The following is a 22,372-nucleotide window of genomic DNA, read 5'->3' as shown; positions in this document are numbered from 1 at the left end:
TATCAATTCTGACATATTATACCTATGGATTGGAATTGAACACTTAAGTAAATAAATAACAAATGTTGAAAAGTACATTTTTCAGTGCTGGGATAAGAAGCTACATATAAGTGAGAGAGAGAAGGCCATATATGTGTGTACACACACACACACACATATGCTATATATGTATAATGAACTCAGTGTTAGCTTAATAAAGATACAGATGGTTACATACAGAGGTCTCTGTCTATATATCTATCTACCAACCCATCTATGTACACACATACTGGTTGTTATATACAAATATCCTATTGTTCTGTCATCTGAGAGGATCTAGAAATTCAAAAACCTCTGCATCAAGGACCAACTTAACATCCACATCTTTATCTATAATATAATTTTCCAATAAAAGGAAGCAAGATTTTTGGAGCAAAGGCTGATTCTAGATCTAGGGCTGAATGTATACAGAGATGAGTCTGAAGCTTGTAGTGGTAAAAAGTAAGGAAAGTGCTTAAGACATAGAAACAAACAAGCAAACAAGTCGAAACAAGAAGTAAGCAGTAATGAGGATATGTAAATGGCACAGACGCTAACTGAAATAGTTTTATAAATAAAGCAGTGTGGGATTATGAACCAAAGTATCACATCCACTATGCATTCCTAGTGAAATAAATAAATGAAGCATACACAAATCTTCCACGCAGAAAAACTTCAAATATTTTATGTTGATAATTTCCCCTCAAAAGAAAGACCCTAACTTCGTACTTCCTTAATTGTAGACTGCACACAGTATCCTTCATCCAAGGAGTACAATATGGGATTTGGGGAAAACGCATAATTTACAGTGAGGAAGTTGACAAACCACCTTAGACGGGTGATTGAGGTTAAAATGAACAGTAATAAATCATTTAGATGCTGTGTTCTTTAGATATGATGTGATGAGAGTGGCACTTGACCTCTGTGGTCTTCCTTTCAACCGATATAACCAATCCAACCATGAGGAAAAAACATCAGACATATACCAGTTGAGGAATATTCTACAAAATACGTGACCAGTAATTCTCAAAACTATCAAAGTTATTGAAAAAGAAGTCTGAGAAACTATCAATAGTCATGAAAAACCTAAAGAGACTTAATAACTTCATGTAATGTGCTATGGGAGTATGGGATCCTAGAAAGGAAAAAGTGCATTAGGCAAAAACTTAAAAATCTTAAAGTGTGAACTTTAATAAAAAGTCAAGAATAAATATTATCACTAATTATGACAAATGCACCAAACTAATATGTTATTGGTATGGTTCGGTGTGGAGTACGTGGGAACTTTCTGTACCGCCTTTGTACTTTTATTTTGTTATTATTTAATAAAAATTATTGTATATTTATTTTTGAGGACAGAGAGACAGAAAAACAGAGCGTGAGTTGGGGAGGGACAGAGAGAGAGGGAGACAGAATCTGAAACAGGCTCAAGGCTCTAACTGACTGAGCCACCCAGGCACCTCCTGGCTTGGTGGTTTTAGAAGTTTATTTTGTAAAAAGATTATTTCAACAGTACAACAGCGATGTAATGAAAGAGTCTATCAGGAAGAGGTTAACAGAACTAGAAATGAGGGTTATGAATATCCTAGTGCAAACAGATCAGTAAAATAGAACAAATATTTATATATAATTTATATAAAATATTAAAATGATTATTAATATATAATTATATTCAGAATATTATATATGTATATTGTATTATAACAACAGAAATCCTAAGCTCTGAAAACAAGAACATTTAAACTTGGATCTGATGAATTTGAAATCAATGGATGGACCAGGTGTATATGTTTAGAAAGTAGCAAATCTATGCAAGTTAAAACTCTTTCATCTTGTTAAAAGAGCAAATGTATAAATATAAATTTAAGGATTATTTGAATATTATTTATACAAAGATGAGAGTCAATGTTAACAATGATATCTCCAAATATTAATGACATGAAAAAGCCAAAAAAAAAAAAAAAAGATGTGAAAACAAATGGGAGAACTCTGTGGGATAATTCATATAAACTATGTGAGAGGTATATGAAGCATTAAATATGAAAACAATTGAGTGAGCTGAGAAGTGGAAACAGAAATTTGAGGATGAAATATGAAGATGTACTTAACTCTGCAGATATCGTGGAAAGGTGAAAGCAAGGATCGTTGGAATTTTTAATTAAGAAGTTACTAGTTACTTCAAAATAGCATGGTAGAAAGAGAAAACTGATTTCAGGTTGTTTAATGGTCAGTTACAAGTAAGGGAGGTGGGAGAATGAAGTATACTGTATATGGTGGGTAAAGGGTTGGAGTGTGCGTATGATAATGGTGGTAAGGTCCTGGCTCCACCACTTGTTAAATGAATCTAAACAGACAAGTTAGTTTACATATCTGAGCTTAGTTTACAGTCATGTAAAATACAGATGATAATAACTTATCAAGTTACTGTGAGAATTAAATGTTTGTAGCATATATATTAGTAGAGTATATTTTCAGTGATTAGCAGCTCCTTCTGTTACTGTGATCACATTTTTTTTTTTTTATATTGACACAGCAGGTGCTCCTGAATGGCTCAGTCTGTTAAGCATCCGACTTCTGCTCAGGTTGTGAACTCATCGTTCATGGGTTTGAGCCCTGTGATGGGCTCTGTGCTGACAGCTCTGAGTCTGAAGCCTACTTCAGATTCTGTGTTGCCCTCTGTCTCTGCCTCTCCCCTGCTCACACTCTGTCTCTCTCTCGCTCGCTCGCTCAAAGTTGAATAAACATTAAAAAGTATTACTTAAAAAAATGTTGACAGAGGAGGAGAAAGGGACTGCTAATTGTCTCAGATAATTTTCAAGGATAACATATTGGAATTTTTAATCATAGCAAATACTATATTCACTTGATGATGGATTGAAAGAGATTTAGGTAATTTGCATTTAAATTTGGAAATGTAAATGATACTAAGGCTAAGTTATAAAAAAGTGAAAATAAGGGAAAATAGACACAATTGGATGAAGAAGTTTTAGAAAGTTAAGGCCAGAATAGCACACAGACCATTAATGTGGATGTTCAAAAAGAAGTGCAAATTGATATAGCTTTAAATATATTGCTTCTTGGTAAGATAGATCAATATTTTCAATGATATAGTATTGTTACTATATTGTAGGATACTATTGTGTCTTAAAACCCTGGTTTTAAGATATTGACATAAGAATCAGTGATGTCCAGTTTCTTTCTTCTTTGTAAGAAAGTAAAATAACATGTTTCAATATGGGTCAGAATTCCCAAGAACTTGTGTTAATTATACTCATCAATGAAATATAATATATAACAGGATATAGTTGGAAAAACAGTGAAAGAACCCCAGAATAGAAGCCAAGGTTAGGTTTACTTAAACTTCATGATTGAAGAGGTCCACCACCTATTAGGTTACTATTAATTTGGTTTTGCTCAAGTTATTTGGACACTCTTAACTTCTATTTCTTTAATCTTAGAGTACAATTTTAAAAATTCAATTAAACTATTAAAGATTAAGTTCTTTTGGGAAATTTAGTGAGTCTGACTGATTATTTATGAAAATCCATTACGGTAAGAAACATAAGGGACTTGAATAAAGGAATTAAGTGGCAGTCCAAAACTAACTGCAAATTAGAATTATCAACCATGTAATTACAAATAAATATTTCTGTGTGTATATGTGTACATATATAAACTAAATTAGTCTGTTTTATAAAATTTGGATGTAAGAGAAAAATTATCAATTTTTCTTTTCAAATTTTTGGTACTTATGACTGATTGCATTTATATATCTAAGATCCTTTCATACTGAGACAAAAGGTTATAATAATTACATAACTTAAACATAAGGGAATATGTATATATATATTTAATCTTTATTTTTTAGGGAAAGAGAAACAGACAGAAGTGCGAGTGGGAAGGAGCAGAGAGAGAGGGAGACACAGAATCTGAAACAGGCTCCAGACTTCAACCTTGTCAACACAGAGCCCAATGTGGGGCTCGAACTCATGAACTGTGAGATCATGACCCAAACTGAAGTCAGACGCTTAACTGCCTGAGCCACCCAGGTGACCCAGGGAATATATATTTATAAATAATATGTATATACTATTTCTCTATAGATATTTTTAAATTATACATATGTAATTATTTGTGTGCATGTTTGTGTGTGTGCATCACCACAATGAAAGACAGAATGGCACACAGCCTATTAGCAGATCAGCATTTTGAGTAAGCTACTGGAAGGCTAATGGAATGGTGATGAATTAAACTAAGTATAAAACTGTAAACTAAAAAAGCAATGTTGCAGCTCAGTAGGGAACTTATCTTCTCATGACAGTCTTGGAATGTGTCAGGACATAGAATGTCAAATATGGCAGAGAACTAGAATGAGACCTGAATCAAAATAGAATAAACTAAAATGTCTGTCTCTGTCTCTCTTTCCCCCACTCTATTTGATACATTTATTTCAGAGAAAAAAATTACAAAAAAAATTAAAAAGAGCTAAAATTAACATTATCATAGAGAGTAAAGAAACAAGCTATCTAAAAATAAGAACAGAATAACAGGAAAGAGACAGAATATAATAACACAACAACAACAAGGTCTTGAAATCAGAAAAAAAAATCACTAGAGAGTTTATCAATAGAACTGGAAAACCAAGGAAAAAAAGGAAATAAATTAAAGTAAGACAAAACAAACAAACAAAAAAAAAGGACTGGAAGACAAAGATGAAAAGATAATCATGACAATGGAATAAAATATAAGCGAGAAAGTAATAGTTAAAAGATAATGCAATTAACTCTTAAATCCATTGCATCCAATCAACTATTAAAAATCCCATAAAGGGTGAATAGGAAAAAACACGGGGTAGGAATGCATTAGAGAACAAATACAAGAAAATCTCCAAGAACTGAAGGATCTGTGTTCGATATTGAAAGGTCATTCTCAGTGTCAAGTCTTGAGAATGACAAAAGGCTCATCTTGACACATTGGTATGAAATTTAATAATGAAAAGGAAAAGAAAAAGTTCTGAATATCATCATGAAAAAACTCATATTGCATAAAATGAGGGAGTGATACATTCATCCTTACATTTCATCAGTTTGGTTGGATGCCAGAATATGATAGAAAACATCCTCAAAATATTTTTAAAAAACCTAAATGAGAATTGTATAGCTAGATAGACTATGGATTAGGTAAGAGTCAAGAGAAATGTTTAAACATGTGTTTGTAAAATTATGTCCTTCCCACTCCTTTTTTCTTAGGAAACAGACAAATGTTACTGACATCCTAGTAACTCTTTTCACACTCATCTTATTTTGGGGCCCACCTGAAATACGCCTACATTTTTACACCCGCTTTTTAAGAATTCCTATTTTACTTCATCTTGTTTTATTTATGACAGGGGCTGGGAGCAGCAGAGGAAGAGGAAAAGAATCTTAAGCAGGCTCAATGCTCAGAATGGAGCCCACTGCAGAGATCAATCCTACTATCTTGGGGTCATGACTTGAGCCAAAATCAAGAGTCAGTCACTCAACCAAGCCACCGACTTGGGTGCCGCCAAAATTTTCATTTTAATACTTTAGTTACTAAAACTTTTCCAAGGATTTCCACAATGCCCTCCTTTTAAAAACAAAGACTGACACACACTTCTAATCTTTTCTTTCTATCGCTTGTTTTTCCTCTCTGTCTCAGGATCTGGGCTCTAATATTTCTTTTTCTCTCTTTCTATGCACATTTCTACCATTGGCTTGCTGGAGCATTTTGACATTATGACTTAAGAAATGTTTGCCTGGCTCTCTTTATGTGGTACATGGTAAGCCAATGTAAGTAATCAAATCCTTAGTTCAAAGATTTTTGTTCATTCTGTCTTAAAGATCTTTATGATTCTCAAAACTTTATGTAATCAATATGTAAACAATTTAACAGACTTCCTGTAATTATAGCTAGCACTTAAGTATCAAGAAATTTCAGAAGAAACTTAGATAACACCAAGGGCAACAGATAAATTTTACCAAAGAGAATAAAACATGGAGACAAAGATGCTTGCCCCACAGTACATTTCCAGTTAGTGATAGAATTTGGTACAAAGCAACTTTAAATTATTTTTAGTATATCACAGTTCCATTCTTATGTGTTGATTTAATACTTTTTGAGCACAAGGTTGCATTTAAAATATATATTACATGCATATGTAACATATAATATGTACATATTATTTTCATAAAGATAAACATGTAATGTGATTTTAAAAGTTATGTATGATTATTATTAATGGCCAAAATTCTCCATGTAAATTCTAAGCCTTTTTTTTACATTGTTTAACTCCCAAATGAAGGCCAGGGACTGTTTATTAAAAATTAAAAATAAGATATTACAAGTATTGATTAGTCTAAAAGATAACCCATTATAATCCCAGTTTATGAACACCAAAAGACCTCTTTTCACTATATCACTCTGGTTTCCTACTGTACCTGAAATTATTTTCTTTCAATATAATGTTTTTCCCATTTGTTCACTCATTTGTTGTAAATCAAATATAGCTTTTAAATATATTGGCTCTTAGGGGCTGAATTGTGTCTACCTATTTTGAAATCCTGATCACCAGTGCCTCAGAATATGACTGTATTTAGAGATAGGGCATTTAAGAGTTAATTAAGGTAAAAAGAGGCCACGTGAGTGGACTCAGTATGGCCTGTGTCCTTAAAAGAAGAGGAATTAGCGCAGAGGGAAAACCATATGAAGACACAGAAAATGGCCAAGCCAAGGAGAAAAAAAATGTACAAGCCAAGGAGTGAGGCCTTTAGAAGAAACAAACTTTTCCAACACCTAGATCTTGGACTCCCAGCTTCTAGAACCAGAAGGAAATAAAATTCTGTTGTTTAAGCCACGTAGTCTGTGGTATTTTATCATGGCAGCCCTAACAAACTATTGCAGTGGTGTAGCAAAAATAAAATAGAGAAGTAATGGACAAACTCTTATTAGTTTGATGAAAGTTAAGACTCACCAATTTCACATATTTGCTTAGCATCTCAGTCATGGTCATGTGGTTTTAAATGACCTGTCTTTCCCAAGTGTTCTTTGTGTCACCATTGCTTTCTATCTATGACTGCTCACAGAGGCAGTTAGTTCCTCTAACAAGATACAAACTTCAGTAATTCCTGACAAGAATCAGGCTGTCAGCTAGAAGTGATCTTCCATATTAACCTTCTTCAAGGGATCGTGCATCACTGCATAGTGAATCATCCTGCTAGAACAAACCCAAAAGTTGCCTTCATTTTTCCCAGTATGGTTGTGACATCACAAGCTTTAAAAAAAATTACATAAATATTTCCCAAAGCATACCATGTTGCAAATTATTACATTATGTGAATATTTGAATGTAGTCCACAAAGTTGAGACACCAGTGAAATCTGGGTGCTGTGAGGATGAAAAGAAGTTCAACAATTGTTCTTGATATGGAAACCAAGGAAAGTGTGCAACTATGTGGCACCAAAGAAGGGATGTGAACTGCAAATGCTAAGAGCCAAATTACCACTGCGTAATCATCACTTATATATATTTTTGAAGTACTACTTAATAATGAATAGGACTGAACATAATTTGCTTATACCATCCATATTTCTACCCATTTTTCCTGTATGTGAATTCTTTTTCAACTTTGCAACTATAATATAAATATATTTGTAAATATTTCATAAATACAGCTAGATATTGACCACATTTTCAGGGTGGATCTTATAAGCAACTTTTATTTTTTTCCTAGAGATAGTCTCAATAATTCAGTAGTCATTTGTATAATTATATTGTTAAGAAAATATATTTTCACTTCAGAGTTACCTGTTTTGTTAAGCGCATTTCTAGATAGTATACAGTTCACTTGAAAGTAAAGTATATGACTACAGTTTACTTGTATGCTTATAAAATCTAACATTTCTCAGAAATCTGCATTAAATTAAAAAGGCAATGTTCTTTATAGACTAGTTGTATGGGATCAGTTATATTGGAATTATTGTAGATGATCACATAAAGAAGCAACTGTGTGCTTTTATATAATAATAATGTTTACAAAGTTGGAATCTATGTTGATTAAATAAATAAATCAACTGCTTGATTTTGCATCTGTGTTTATTTTAGGAATTAGTCACTGGTTTGAATTTTCTGAAATCCCTGGGTTTTTTTTTATTTGTTTAATAATATATATAGTAAATAGTTTTAGTCATGCTATAAATCCATCCTGTGTTATTTGACATGTATTTTATTTTATTTTTTGCTCATCAAACAAAATTGCTAGTTTGTAAGAAACTCTGAGAAGCTCTGTAATGAATTTCTCTTCCCATGTTTAAGTTAATGGCACTTTTTTCTTTAATAATTTTCATAGAAACGCAACTTAAAATTTTATCTATGACTGAACACTTTACTAATCTGGTGATTTGTTAAAACGAACCTTCCACACACCAGCACAGTATTAAGACAAAACCAATATTTATTTTAATGTGGAGTTTCAGCCCTGAGGCCTCTCTTCATAAAGAGGGATTTTTTTTTAGTTTCCTTTTTTATAATTTATTTTTTTGGAAAAAGGTAACATTTTGCTGAACACCTTTAATATGAACTAATGTGAAGATCAAACATTGCTTTTAAAATTCAGGACTTACATATTGAATTTGATATTATCGCATTTATTTAAATTTTCTGAAAGGGTAGGAAAAACAAGTGTGTTTTGGCATACAGTTTAAAAAAGAAAAAAAAAACCCTTTGAATCGTAAGAAGATGGAGTTCAGAAAGTATTCTTCTTTTTTCCTCAAAAGGAATTAGAAGTCAGCATGTTGCTATTGCTCCTTGACATAAAGACAATGTCTTTGTTTTATGTCCTCTGTATCTCTGAATCCTGAAATGCCATCACAGCAGAGTGTATTGAACACCACTTTAAATGATAAGAGTTTCAATAGGCACTTTAGTGGAATTAAGAAAAATCTAACACTCTTCCACCGTGATGCCACATAGCTATCTTCGTTCTATGTTGTCATGTCAGTAAATTGTATTTAATAGGCCTGAGCTTGTCTCAGTGTGTTTCCAAAATAACAAAACAAAACCAAGCAAGTACATATAATAGGATTTATCTTGTTTGGCAGAATAAAACAAAATTGACAATATGATAAATATAGCAACTTGTTAGAAACCAGGTAATCAAAGGATTGTGTCCTATAAAGCCTGGTGTGTGTGTGTGTGTGTGTGTGTGTGTGTGTGTGTGATATTTCTATTTGTGTTTCTTTTTCTTAAATTTCTCCATTTGGTTGTGTTTTATCCTTCGCTTCTGCCCTAAGTGACTTTATCAGGGTTATAACTCTCTTCTTCACCAAACATGTCTGCCAAGACTTTAAAGCGGGGTCCCCAGTCTGTCAGATAGTCGTAGTCCTGGTCGGCTTCCGTGGTGAGAGAGTCTATAGAGCTAAGGGAGTCTGCTACTGATCCATTTCCTTCATATGCATATGTAGCCAATGAATCATATGGTGGAGCAGTTGGGTCCACATCATTTTCCTGTAGCCTTTGATTAATGAAATCCCGTATGTCTGTGTTGTCCTCCACTGGTGGTCTTTGACGAGGTAAACGGAGAGAGTCTGGTTTTATATCCCTGCGAATTTTGTTGTCTTCAATCACTTTTGGGTTTCTCAGAGCACCAATGTCAAAAGCTTGGGTGTCCTCCTCCCCACCTCCTTCGTCATCATAATGGATAACATTATCTCTGATGTCTTCTTTGGAGGTCATTAGAGTGTCTTTCTTCTTCTGCCTTCGCAGAGCTACATACAGCACAACTATGGCTAGAACAAGACAAAAGTTGCAAGGTGAGAATATGTAGTCGGTATCTTTCTAAAATGATTTCAAACCCATTATTTTCAAAGTGAACATATTATAGTCAAGAAGGAGAATATCTATGTTTACACTGTTTGTTCATCGTGTAAAGCTCAACTTCATTTTCGAATTGTAGCTAACAAGAAACCTTAGCAAAATTATTCACAGAATCAAGCAACGGCAGTCTTATATATTAGTTTGTGTTATACTTAAATATTTTAGTAGCAGTTAAAAGTGTGTGTTACAAAATTTTGTAAAAAGAATGCTTGTTCTCAGCATAGAGGGAGCTGTATCATGTTGGTATAATACAACTTGAATATTATTGCGCCTAAGTAACACTTAGATATTATTCATGGCTAGATTTCCCAGCTATAACATTACTTGCATTGCTAATGAAATAAACCCAAATCTACTTGTGAAAATGACTTTTAAAAGCAATAAATTTTAAAAAGGGAAGGAAGGAAAGGAGAAAGGAAAGAAGAGTGCATAATATAAGGGCCTTAGTTTTATAAATTGTGTCAACTGAGATTTCTAATTATTTCAATTCCGTGTCCTAATATATTGAGACATTTTCCAAATCAAATGCCCAGTGTTCAGTTTGCATTCATGAAGTATGATACAATTTTGAAATATTTAATTTATACACTCTCATTTAAATCTTTCTTTGTTCCTAGTTGATGCTTAATAACCCATTGAATTGAAAGTGCTTATTTCTTCTAGAAGTGAATGGGCACAGATTCAAATAATGAAATCAGTGCTCAGCTTTGGTCATCATAAGACCCACTCTCCTCCACAGAAGTGGAAATAAATTGAAAGCCACAGAATTTGATTTCCTACAGCAGAGTCTGGAAGACTCTTGTCAGAAGATTAGAAATTAGAGATTACATAATGAGGAAAGCTCATTTTTTCCCTCTTCTTCCCAAATTAAATGTTGACCAACTGAAAGGACAGAGGAGACATAGGTAGAACTTCTGTATGATGGGCTTTGGAGGGATGTTTAGCACTCTGCACTCCTCCCAGAATTTGAGGAGACCCCAAAATGCAAAAGACTATTGCTCACCTGGGGAATGAGCCAGAAACTGCAAGTCTCACAGAGAAGGCCTACATCTAAAATGGCTTTAGAGTTGCTATGGCTGAGAAAGGGACTACTAGCCGATGTGTCTGAGGGCCCCCTAAACACGACCGGACGTTCATGCTTCCCCTCATCCCAGAAAGATACGAAAATGGTTAAGAATAAGTGGGAAGATGTGAAGGAGTCTGAGATTGGTTAAGGAGGTCCAAGAGTAGTTGGATTTGTAAGAATACTTTATAACAGAACTAGAAATGCCAATGTTCACTGCTGTGTACTTGAACACTTATGTGCTAAAATATGACAAGGGCGCTGTGGACACCAGGAAGTATTTGGAGGAATGAGTAACAGATGGAAGGGCATAATGACGCTGACCTGAGCAAAATGACACGCTACACTATAAAAGGGCCAAACAGGACAAAAGTCAGCCTCCAGAACATGCCAAGTCGTGGTAGGTTGAGCCGGAAATACTCTGGGACTCTGGTGGCTCCTTGAGAAGAGAGAAGCAAGAGTAATGCTTGATTTGAGGTTAGCACCCAGTTGATGGTGTGTTCAGGTTCAGATGTGAGGATGTTATTTTGAATCTTCTCTTTTAAGGTGCATATCATCAGCACAAACAGATGCCAGATATAATTTAGGATAAATTATAAGGATACTAAGGAAACTTATCTCCATACACCAAAGTTACTTGTGTGGAATTAGTATCTACACCATCCAAATTGGACCAGAACAACGTCAACCTCCAAACTAACGAAGCTTCTGACTTAGAGAATGTTCTCCAAAAACTATTGTATAACGCCTTACTCCATGCTTTACATCCTAGGTGTTTTTTTTTAATTTTCTATCTTAAAGATAATGGTATGTGTCTACATTTGTGAAGCACATATAAACAGATTCCGCAGTGCCCAGTTTTATCTCTGTTGCAATTTGAACTTAAAGACATGATTGGCAAAACAGAAAAGCTTTCTCTGGTTTTGTGAATCTGCCCATGAATTAATAAGTGAATGGAGCCAGCCGCACAGAACTGATGGAATAGGGAAACCCCTAAAGTAGATTTATATTAATTCTCACAGAGATGTTACAGAATACATTTCTTCCATCCCTTCCCTTTGCAGTGCTTCGGGATGCTTGAGTGTGTTCCTTTCTAGTGAATATGGTAAGAATTTTTATGTGTGGAGCTGTGAGAAAAGTGGAATGAGAACTGTTTTTGGCTGGCAATTTAAACAGGGGGGTAAAAAAAGCAAATTGAGGAGTACTTCTACTTTCTCTCATTTCTTTCCTGTCCTTCCTCTTTTCTTCCTTTATTGAACTGGTGTTGGAGGACCATGGTTCATCTAGTGTATTTTTAAAGATTATGCACTATCGTATTAGATAGCAATAATTACTGGAATATAAAGTGAATTAAAAAACACTGCTGTAAATGGGATATTTGTAATGAAAAACTTCACCGTGGCAAGTGCAACAAACTATTATTCCTTGGAATCCCCAAGGGCTTGAACGTACGATTATGTTTCTGATGATGTTATTTGTTTATTCTTAATTCTATATATACATAAGGTATTAAATAGAAAATTAGTATTAATAAAGAATATAATTCAATATAGATAATCTTCCTTCTATCCGGATGTGACATCTCAGTGAATAAAAACTGATTTACATGGTAAATTGTGGAGAGGCAGAGAGGAGAGAGAGAAGATGGGATTAATATTGAAACCAACCTAACAGTATAACAATGCACAGCAGGATTGCAATCAAAGCCCCAGTGCTGAGTCCTACAGGTAGAAAAATTGCTTCCACGTTGCAAGACAGGATGGTACCGTCAGAGTCACATCTACAAACTCGAATAGTCATGGTGTTTGTGCTGCTCTGCACAGGGTAACTGCTGTCCTCTATTACAACAGGGAGGAAATACAACTCTTGCTGCCTGCGACTGTATCCATTTCTTCGGGTTTCAATTCCAGCTGTGTTGTCTACAAAACATGACATTGATGATAAGACAGTTACTGAAAGCCTCACTTCAAATCTGAAAGTTGGTATCTGTTAAACAGTAGGAAGCTCTTCTTGCATCAGCAAAATACATCCCTATTTTAATTCTTTCTTTTATTATCATAAGAGCTGCCAAATGTAATAAAATGTAATCAAAATAATCCTTAGGAAAGGAAGAAACATTAGTCTTATCTGGTATAAGAATTAAATTTTCAATTCAGAGGAATATAAAACTGGTTATTGGCAAGAAGTGTGTTGAATTGACCCATGTTTTTTAACATCAAAATCTCACTGAGAAAAAAATACAACTGTGGGTGTTTTCCTACATGAAGAGCAAAGATCACAAGGCATGAAAGTGTAAAATATCTTACCCAAGAAGCTATTCTTTAAAATATAACAAATACCAATATCCTATTTGACTTTTTATTTTTCCTAGATGTATATCTGTCCTATATATCTATCTCTCTATATCTATCTGCATATATATGTGTATATCTATCTATATCTATATCTATATCTATATCTATATCTATATCTATATATATATCTGTACATTTTTCACCTTTGCACATTAGTTAGTATAAGAAAAATAGAAAAGAAAGTGTGTTAAAAACATCAAGATTCATTAAAAATTTTAAACATAATAAATCATAATCATCATCATTTTAATATAACTACAAAAATAATTCATTTTAATTCTGACAGAAACAACAGCAGTATTAACTTAGAATAATCCAAGGCAATAAAAATTTTAAAATTTATATAAATTCAATTGATACTTCCATTGAAAGTATTATTTTGCATACATTTGTTCTTTATTATATTTTTATGCTTACAAGTGGGAATTTGGTTTTATTCATAACATCATTTCATTTTTTTGTGTTTATTAGAGTAACTCCTACACATATTTTGCTATTTTAAACTAATGTATTTATATTTAGTTTATTATAACCATATATCATATCTACTTTGGAATCATGGAAACTAATTTTAGAAAAAATATAGTACTCAATAAAATATAGGTTTGTCAGAAAATACTAACTCAGTAATACTCATTCAGCTATTTGTATATTCTAATTTCAACAACTAAAATTTAGGCAGTTTCTCTGGACTAGTTATAGTAGAAGCACTAAGTTGAGAAAAATTTACTTGATAAGATTATTTTACATCAGAAGATGACTTGGTTATTACATAGGGGTATTTTTTAAATTGAAAAAACAAAATACCAAGAGGCTAAATTTCTATTATAACATTGCCAATGAAACTTCATAATGCCAGATAATGATGATGACAGTAGGGATAGAGGAATGGGCACTAGTTGAATTAACATTGAAATCTGCAACAACTGGTTGAATACTTGAACCTGAGAAAAAGGAACAGTCAGGATTAAAATCTGAAACCTGAGTGAAAATTATTATTAAGAAGAGGCTGTTGGAGAAGCTGATATATCTGTACTTGAGAAGCCATGGGTTTGATATTCTTGAACACATTATATCAAAATGTACCCTACCCGGGGCACCTGGTTGGCTCAGTCGGTTGGGCTTCTGATTTCAGCTCAGGTCATGATCTCAGGGTTCATGGGTTTGAGCCCTGTGTGGGCTTCTGTCCGATCAGCTCAGAGCCTGGAGCCTGTTTCAGATTCTGTGTCTCCCTCTCTCTCTGACCCTCCCCAGCTCACGCTGCCTCACTCTCTCCCTCTCAGAAATAAATAAAAAAACATTTAAAAAAAATGTACCCTACCCTTTTGTTAATGTTTACAATAACCTTCCCTTACCCCCATTATCCACATTAATGGTAGCCTACTGCTATGCCACAATGTCTATATCCTTCCCCTCATTTCATCTCATCATTTGAGCATTTAATCATCTTATATCATCACAAGAAGAAGGGTAAGTACAGTACAAGATATTAAAAAAAAAGAGAGAGATCACATTCACATAACTTTTATTAGAGCCTATTGCTATAATTGTTCTACCTCACTGTTATCTCTGTTAATTACTTACTGTGTCTAATTTAGAAGTTAAACTTTTTCATAGATATCTGTGTATAGTAAAAGACATGTATATTCAGGGTTCAGTACACTCTATGTTTTGGTTTCAGGCATCTACTAGGTGTCTGGGAACATATCCCCCTGGAAAAGGGGGACTACTGAATTTTCAATCCATCATTCTTACTGATATATGACCATATAAAGTTCATTGTGCTGTTCATGGTAGGAAAGAAAGACGTTAAATCTCATTTCCACTCTTAAAATAGTTTCTACTGCAGAACAGATAAAGAAAAAGTCTACATATATATGACTATAAATATATATGCACATAATGAAGCTTTCTTCATCTATAAGAAAGAAATATTGTCATTTGTGACAAATGAATGAACCTCGAGGGCATGATGCTAAGTGATATAAGGCAGGCAGAGAAAGATGAATACAGCGCATGATATTAGAGGTGGAGTCTAAAAAAGAACAACAACAACAAAAAGGAACTCATAAAAATGGGGAGTGCAAATGTGGCTGCCAGGTCCTGACGGTGGGGGAATATAGGGAAAGATTGGTAAAAAACAAAACAAAACAAAACAAAACAAAATCTCAGTTATAAGATGAATAAGGCTTGAGGCTCTAAGGTATAACATGGTGACTATAGTTGATACCATTATAACATGCTGACTATAGTTGATACCACTGTATCATAGAATTGAAATTTGCAGAGTAGAACTTGAAAGTTCTACCCCTCAGTGGGAGGGGAAGGGGAAGGTAAAAATGTGAGGTGAAAGAGTTTCTATTCAGTTTTTAAAACCTTAACACTTACATGTGGAATATAACTTAAAATAAAAGGAGGAATATAACAAATGGCATATTTAAAAAGCAAACAATGTCAGACTGTGACAAAACTTTATTGTTATGAGGCAAGATGATGTAATTCATATTATGAGATATCGATTCTCTAGCAAGGGTACAATAAGGAAGACAGTCAACACTTATGTCCCTAAATGATGTGATCATCTACCTTGTTGCCCAAGCCAGGAACCTGGAAGTCTGATTAGTCTTCTTCTCCATTGTATTCACTCTGGAATTTAAGGAATCTAGTGTCCAGCCCTACAAATTTCTATCTCTATCCACATATCTCCATGAGCCATTACCCTAATCTAAGACTCTCACCCTCTCTTGCAATAGCATCAAAAGTAATCCCATATTCCTCCACACTACAACCAAACTGATCTCCTTATGCAAATTTGAACATAGTATGCTCTTCTAAACCATTCCAAAGTTATAATCTCTTTAAATGGCTTCTAGTTAGGGTGACCACATCTGGTATGCCTTGGATGGGCTTATTTTATGTGAGCTGTTGTAATTAAAATTACTAATATGGTCCATTTTTATTCCCCAAAGTATTCAAGTTTTCATAATAAAATACGTGGCATCTCTACTTATATGGTCTTTCATATTTGGGACCCTATTGCATTTATAGCCGTTCCTCATGCTACACTATTGGATGAAGAAAATCCTACTGAATTTCCTTCTGCGGCAAAATGTCTGATTTCCTCCTCTAAATATTTACAGACAAGTAAATTTTCTCAGACATCCTTTGACTTCTGTCAATCATCATCATCTCATCACAATTGGTTCATTTGTTTTATAAGCATAGAGTTTAGTAAGAAACTAGTTTTTTACTATGCAATATTATGAACTCATGTTTCTAAAGGATAAAATATCCACAGATATACAGGACTAATAATGTAAGAACGGCTGGCCATTACTTGGCTTTAATATTTCTAATCCAGTGTCCTTTGTATTTTTGTAGTGACTGGCACAGTAGCAGATGTGACCGTATTAGTAGCGGTAGCAGTGGTGATGATGGTGGGGTTGGCAGTGGTAGACATGCGAGTGCAGATATGATGGTAGAGGTGATCACTAATATTGTCTTGGGTTTTGTGCTCAAAGATTTGCATGTAATATTTTATTTAATAGAAATACTATGAGGTTGATTTATTTCAACTGCGAGTTTAAAATGATGCAGTATAACGTCATACATTGAGAGTCTACCATTGACGACATAACGCAGTGGGAATGAAAACCTCTGTCATTCTAATTACAAAGCCTGTATTCTTAACCTGTGTTGTACTATGTGTCATTCAAATAAACCAATTGCTAATAAGTTACCTATTTGTACAAGTAATGTGCATGTGCATACATTTAAAACATAGAAAGCATTCAATTTCTCAGATAGGCTATTTTGGCTTGACTCATTAAGGGACCATCCACATTATAAATGGAAGCAATTTGCCTCATTAGATACAATCTATATAGGTTAAATATTTAATTTACTGCTAGCTATAGAATTCTGTATTTCTCATATATGGATTTCCATATTTTATGAACCTGAGTGCTTCTAGGAAAAACATGGGTTGTTGCCTTTGTGTCCTTTTACAAAGTTACATGGTAAGAGGTAAGTTTTTATGTGGTTAAACTTACTTCTGAAGTCACGGACTGTAAAATTTGGTTTGATGGCAGCTTCAGGTGATAATCTAAAGGAGAATTGCTGCCCAGCAGGTGAAAGATCTCGATCTGCAGCGCTGACTATCTGAATTATCTGAAACAAAGTTGAGATGAAACTTGAAGTCAGTCATGAGTTTCAAAGGGAACTTGACATATCAGGCTAATAAGTTTAGTCAATGATGCATGGCAAGGAGACAAAAATGACATTTTTAGGATTCATATCAGTAGACCAATTTACAAATAATTTTTATAAACAAATATCTAAACATTTACAGTTCATAATGGCAGGTACAATTATAAGGTCTGGGTAAATTCCAAATCAATATCACATAACTAAAAAGCTTAACAGCATTGAAAATTCTCACTAATAAGCAAAATAAAATTAAAATGCGCTTGCTTGCATTTTAAACTAAATAAAATACATGCTTTCTAACGTAAATATGAAAATGCTTACTGGAAAGAAAATCTCTGATTATTTAAAAGCCCTTGCAACAGCAAAATTTTAGAATAATTATGTTTCTGTGAATGAGTTTTATTTTCATAAATAAGTAAAATGTTGACAAAGAGAAATTCAAGAGATGTATATCAGTTTTTGTTCTTTTATTTGTTTCCCCCAATGGGCAAGAATACTAATTGTATTTTCATAAAATGTTTTTAGGAAGTAAGTACTAACAATCCTGTTTCAAAAATTTTCCTAAATCTCTCCCATAGGTTGTGTGTCTAGTAGTTAAAATTCTGACACTTCAATAAAATGCCCTTAAGAATTTAGAGATTAAAAATAACTTCTAAGAGAAAAACTGTGAAATTGACAATTCACTACACAGATAAGCAAATTATAGTAGCTTTGAAGTTTTATTTATTAACATATCCAATGCCTTTGCATCAGGAAGAATTTCGGGAACTGTATGTAGAAGAGGGTGAGGGCAGAGGACTGCTCAGGTGATTACTCTCTTAGACTAAATTTGAATTTGCCTAAACAAGACCACAGTTCAAGTACTAAATCATGGTCACAGGGGGAAAAGCATACGTCATGTGTTCTTAGAAAGATGTCGTTAAACATGTGATTTATTTACTACTTTTTGTTTTCATTCCATGGTTAAACTCAACCTTATTACTATGATCTACCTTCCTGTAGAGCTGTGTGCATGTATGTTCACATACATACATACACACACTCACACGTAAGCATATATACTGCGACTTTTAGTGCCTGGTGCACTATTGCTAATTTGTAATTTGACAAATTCATTTTCTAATGAGAAATTCAGTTCTCTAGTTCAGTGTAAATGAGTCACAATTCTATAAAACTTCATCTTTCTTTCACATAAACCCATATGCTCAGTCAGATCACTATATCCCATCCATAAATTTTCTGTAAATTATTAAGGGATTGATTGGCCAGGTGTTTTGTTTTGCCTTTAACTACTATCAGCAAGTATAATCATATACTAAATTAAAGTTATTTAACATCAAAATAGATCAAGAACATAATGTTAGAATGAAGCAATGTCCTTTCAAATAACAGAGTAGAAAATTTTGGTATAAACTGGCACTTCTCTGGAATTGACACTTGGGAGTCACTACCCTAAGGAAAACCAACTCTTCCACTTCAGTGATTCACCATTGTTGATTTAGATAGTATCATCCTTCTCTTTCTCCTATTGTCTCTTGATAGAGATCATATATATGGATATATGCATACTAGCATACATACATATTCAATTATAGACCTGAAGATATAGACAGTTCCTATGCATAATTCCTAGACAATGGACAGATGGCTGGGTTAAAAGTAGGAAATGCTCACAGACCACACTCCCTGAAAACTCAGTAATATTTCAGGATTGTGCTTTGTACATAAATGTGGCCCAGTAGAAAGCCCAACAGATATTTATTAGAAAAAAAGCCTCTGAGGACCCCACAGATTGCTTACCACTTTGTCCAGATGTAAGAAAATCAAGTTATCTTGAGCCATTTTTACTATTCCCAACTTTTTGAACTCATTTACCAGACAAGCAGAGAAGCATTAAGTGGAGTTCTTTTTCCAAAGGACTTTCATTTTGTGCATTCTAAGAGTCTGACTGGTATAAAAGAATTGCTATCCCTAACTATCTAAAAAAAAAAAAAATAGAGGATTGGGTTTTGGGGGTGAGGGTGAAGGATCAGGAAAGTGAGAAATTGCTAAGTTGTGGAATTTCAGAAGACTTCTTAATAACTCCTCAAATAACCAAATCAGTTTATTATTTGTTTAAACATTTATGCAGCAGCTGCTACTCTTTCAGAGACTAAAGCAAGCACTGGGCTTATCCCATGTAATTTGTGGATACATTTAAAGGGATAGAGTTAAAACTTTATCTGCATTTCTGTGTCTATTCAAAAGTAAGGATGCAAAGTTATCAATTGGGAAATACTTATAGAGTCAGTATAAGTTATATTGTAATAAAATTAATACTGTCTCCAAATTATCAGAGAAAGGATTGGAGCAAAACAGGCCACTAGAAGTTTTGGTATTGATGGGAATATTCTATATCTACACGGACAAAAAATGGTAGCCACTTACCACATATAGCCATTGAGGAACTGAAATGTGGCTAGTGTGGATGAGAACACTGATTTTTAATTTTATTTAACTTTAATTGAATATCTACCTAACCAGTGGACATCACAGGATTACAATTATGGGACAGATTTTCTACAAAGCAGTTTAATACATTCAAATTGAAGAAAAACTGAAGATTAAGGAATAATCTTTTTGAATAAAGATACTGTTTCAAATATTTTTTTCAGTAAGAATTAAAACGTAACATTTATTTAAATGAATAGTTATGCTATTTAAAGGTGATTAAAATAGAAAGGAAACCAAACATACTGATATATTTTTCCTTTGGAACCTATGTGCACAGTATTGAGTTAATCATATTCTTATTTCATGACCCACTCTCATCATTTGCTCATTCTTGATCAATCATATTGTATCTTATCATATCATACCATCATGTTACATTATAATATGCTATACTATTTTATTCATTCATCTATAGTAGCCTAGAAAAAAACTTGGCTATCCAACACCACCCACATTACATCTAGGATTTTGATAGTAACTTTTCTAACTATGGTGTCCTCCCCCATGAGATCTCTCACTACAACCAGAACAATATTGACTTAATAAGGAAAATATAATTCAGAGATTTTGAATCACCCAGATGTTCTACTCAAGGCCAACAAAGAAAGACGCCTTACATTTGAACATAAAACAAAACAGACAATTAAAAAAATTTGGTCAGTTATTGCTTTTATAGTAAATGGTCTTAATTTTTTTAATTAAGCTTTTTATAGAGCTTGTCTGCAGCCCTTCATAAAGCATGTGAAGAAAGCAAGAAACATTAGAAGAATGTATTCTAAACTTGTTCCTTATTTATAGTCAGAGATTCCATAGAAATTCCGCAGTAAAGGAAAGGAAAACATAGCAGATCTGCAGTCATAGACTTTTTTAGTTATATAAAGAATATTCACTAGGCTATCATCACTTTATCTCCTGTGGTGTTAGTTCTACATCCATAAATCACCCTTAATTTATGAATTTACTATTCCTTGTGGGTTTTTTTAAATGAAAATATTTGCATATACATGTGTGTGTGTCTGTTCATGTGTGGTCTTACAACCTGAAACATATGTATATAGTAGATCTTCACATACTATTAGTTAATACTATTAATAAGTTACCTGTCCTGGTTTGGCATTTTCACACACAGCTGTCTCATATGGCACAGATATTTCTGGAGGAAATTCATTGACATCTAAGACATTAATCAATATGTTGACTTTGCTGCTTAATAATGGATTACCTATTGAAAACATAAAACAGACAATTAAAAAAATTTGGTCAGTTATTGCTTTTATAGTAAATGGTCTTAATTTTTTAAATTAACCATTATATAGATCTAAATGATCCTTCCTTTATGGGAAAATCTGAGGTGTTTTGCCAAATATAAACAATGAAAGGATGATAAGTAAGGTATCATTGCTTTGCTCTCAGAGTACCAGGAGTGAAGTATATCAGTGTTCATCCCTGAAATTCACTCACTGCCAAAGATAAGCTCAACCATCTGGCTAGTATTTTGTCAAATGTGTGTGTGTAGCCATCACACCAGAGTTAGGTCACAGAACCAATCTTCACCATAGTGATAATCATCACTGGATAAAACATGTTTTCTATGGTGTGTCCATATAATTAAAACTTTATTGGGTAGGATCATCTACATGTTTAAAGATTTCTCTCAAAATGGTTCTTCCTGAAAAGTATGATAAACTACAAGAAGCATGAAGGACAAAGGGCTTTTCATAAATAAAAATTAAAAAACAGATTTAAGGAAGTAAAAGTAAGGCATAGATATGGAAAGCTAGTATGCACCCACAAATTACTTGATGGTGATAAGAAAAGAAAGAATAATCAAGATTTTCTTCCTTCAATATAAGGGGAAAAAATGTTGTTTTGAAAAAGTGTCTGCCAAAGTCTCATCACAAGTTTAGCGCCAGCCCTTGATATATTATCTGTCTCCCTGTCATTTGTTGAAGAAGACTAGATAAAATAAAATTAGTAAGACATAACAATGCACCTTTCACCTTAAATGTTATAAAGTTTTACCTTATGAAATTTTGCAGGTGGATAAACTGCCTCAAGTTGTTGAAGGACCTTGTGCGGAGTCACACATCTAGGGTTATGGGAGGTTAAGATTCAAACCCAGGACTGTGGAAATCCAAGTACCATGTATATGGCCCCATGACTTCCCTACTGATCGGTTTATGTGCTAAATCCTTCATTGTGTGCTGCTGAAGATTCATCATGGTAGTATTCTTTTAGACCTCTTTCTGAATTATTTTAAAGAAGCATGCAAAATCTCCACATGTGAATGATTCAAACTACATGATCCTGTTAGAAAATAATAGGCGCTATAAACAGTACCGTA

General features: G+C 33.6%; 1 protein-coding gene across 1 annotated transcript in view; it reads right to left on the bottom strand.

Annotated features, from left to right (window-relative positions):
• Positions 1-7,715: 7,715 nt before the first annotated feature.
• The window catches only part of LOC120226840 (cadherin-12), a 98,424-nt gene continuing 83,767 nt past the window's right edge, over positions 7,716-22,372 (bottom strand). The window contains exons 6-9 of the mRNA XM_039225006.1: positions 21,129-21,250; positions 17,379-17,496; positions 12,640-12,891; positions 7,716-9,821 (exon numbers count right to left, since the gene is read on the bottom strand). Of these exons, the coding sequence (XP_039080937.1) occupies positions 9,322-9,821; positions 12,640-12,891; positions 17,379-17,496; positions 21,129-21,250 (992 nt within the window). The 3' untranslated portion in view covers positions 7,716-9,321. The remainder of the gene's footprint in view (positions 9,822-12,639; positions 12,892-17,378; positions 17,497-21,128; positions 21,251-22,372) is intronic.

The sequence above is a fragment of the Hyaena hyaena genome, unplaced genomic scaffold (genome assembly GCF_003009895.1).
Source record: "Hyaena hyaena isolate Hyena2069 unplaced genomic scaffold, ASM300989v1 scaffold_1853, whole genome shotgun sequence".
Classification (NCBI taxonomy): Eukaryota; Metazoa; Chordata; class Mammalia; order Carnivora; family Hyaenidae; genus Hyaena; species Hyaena hyaena.
The sequence above is the reverse complement of the archived record's forward strand: the minus strand, read 5'-3'. Positions and strand labels throughout refer to the sequence as shown.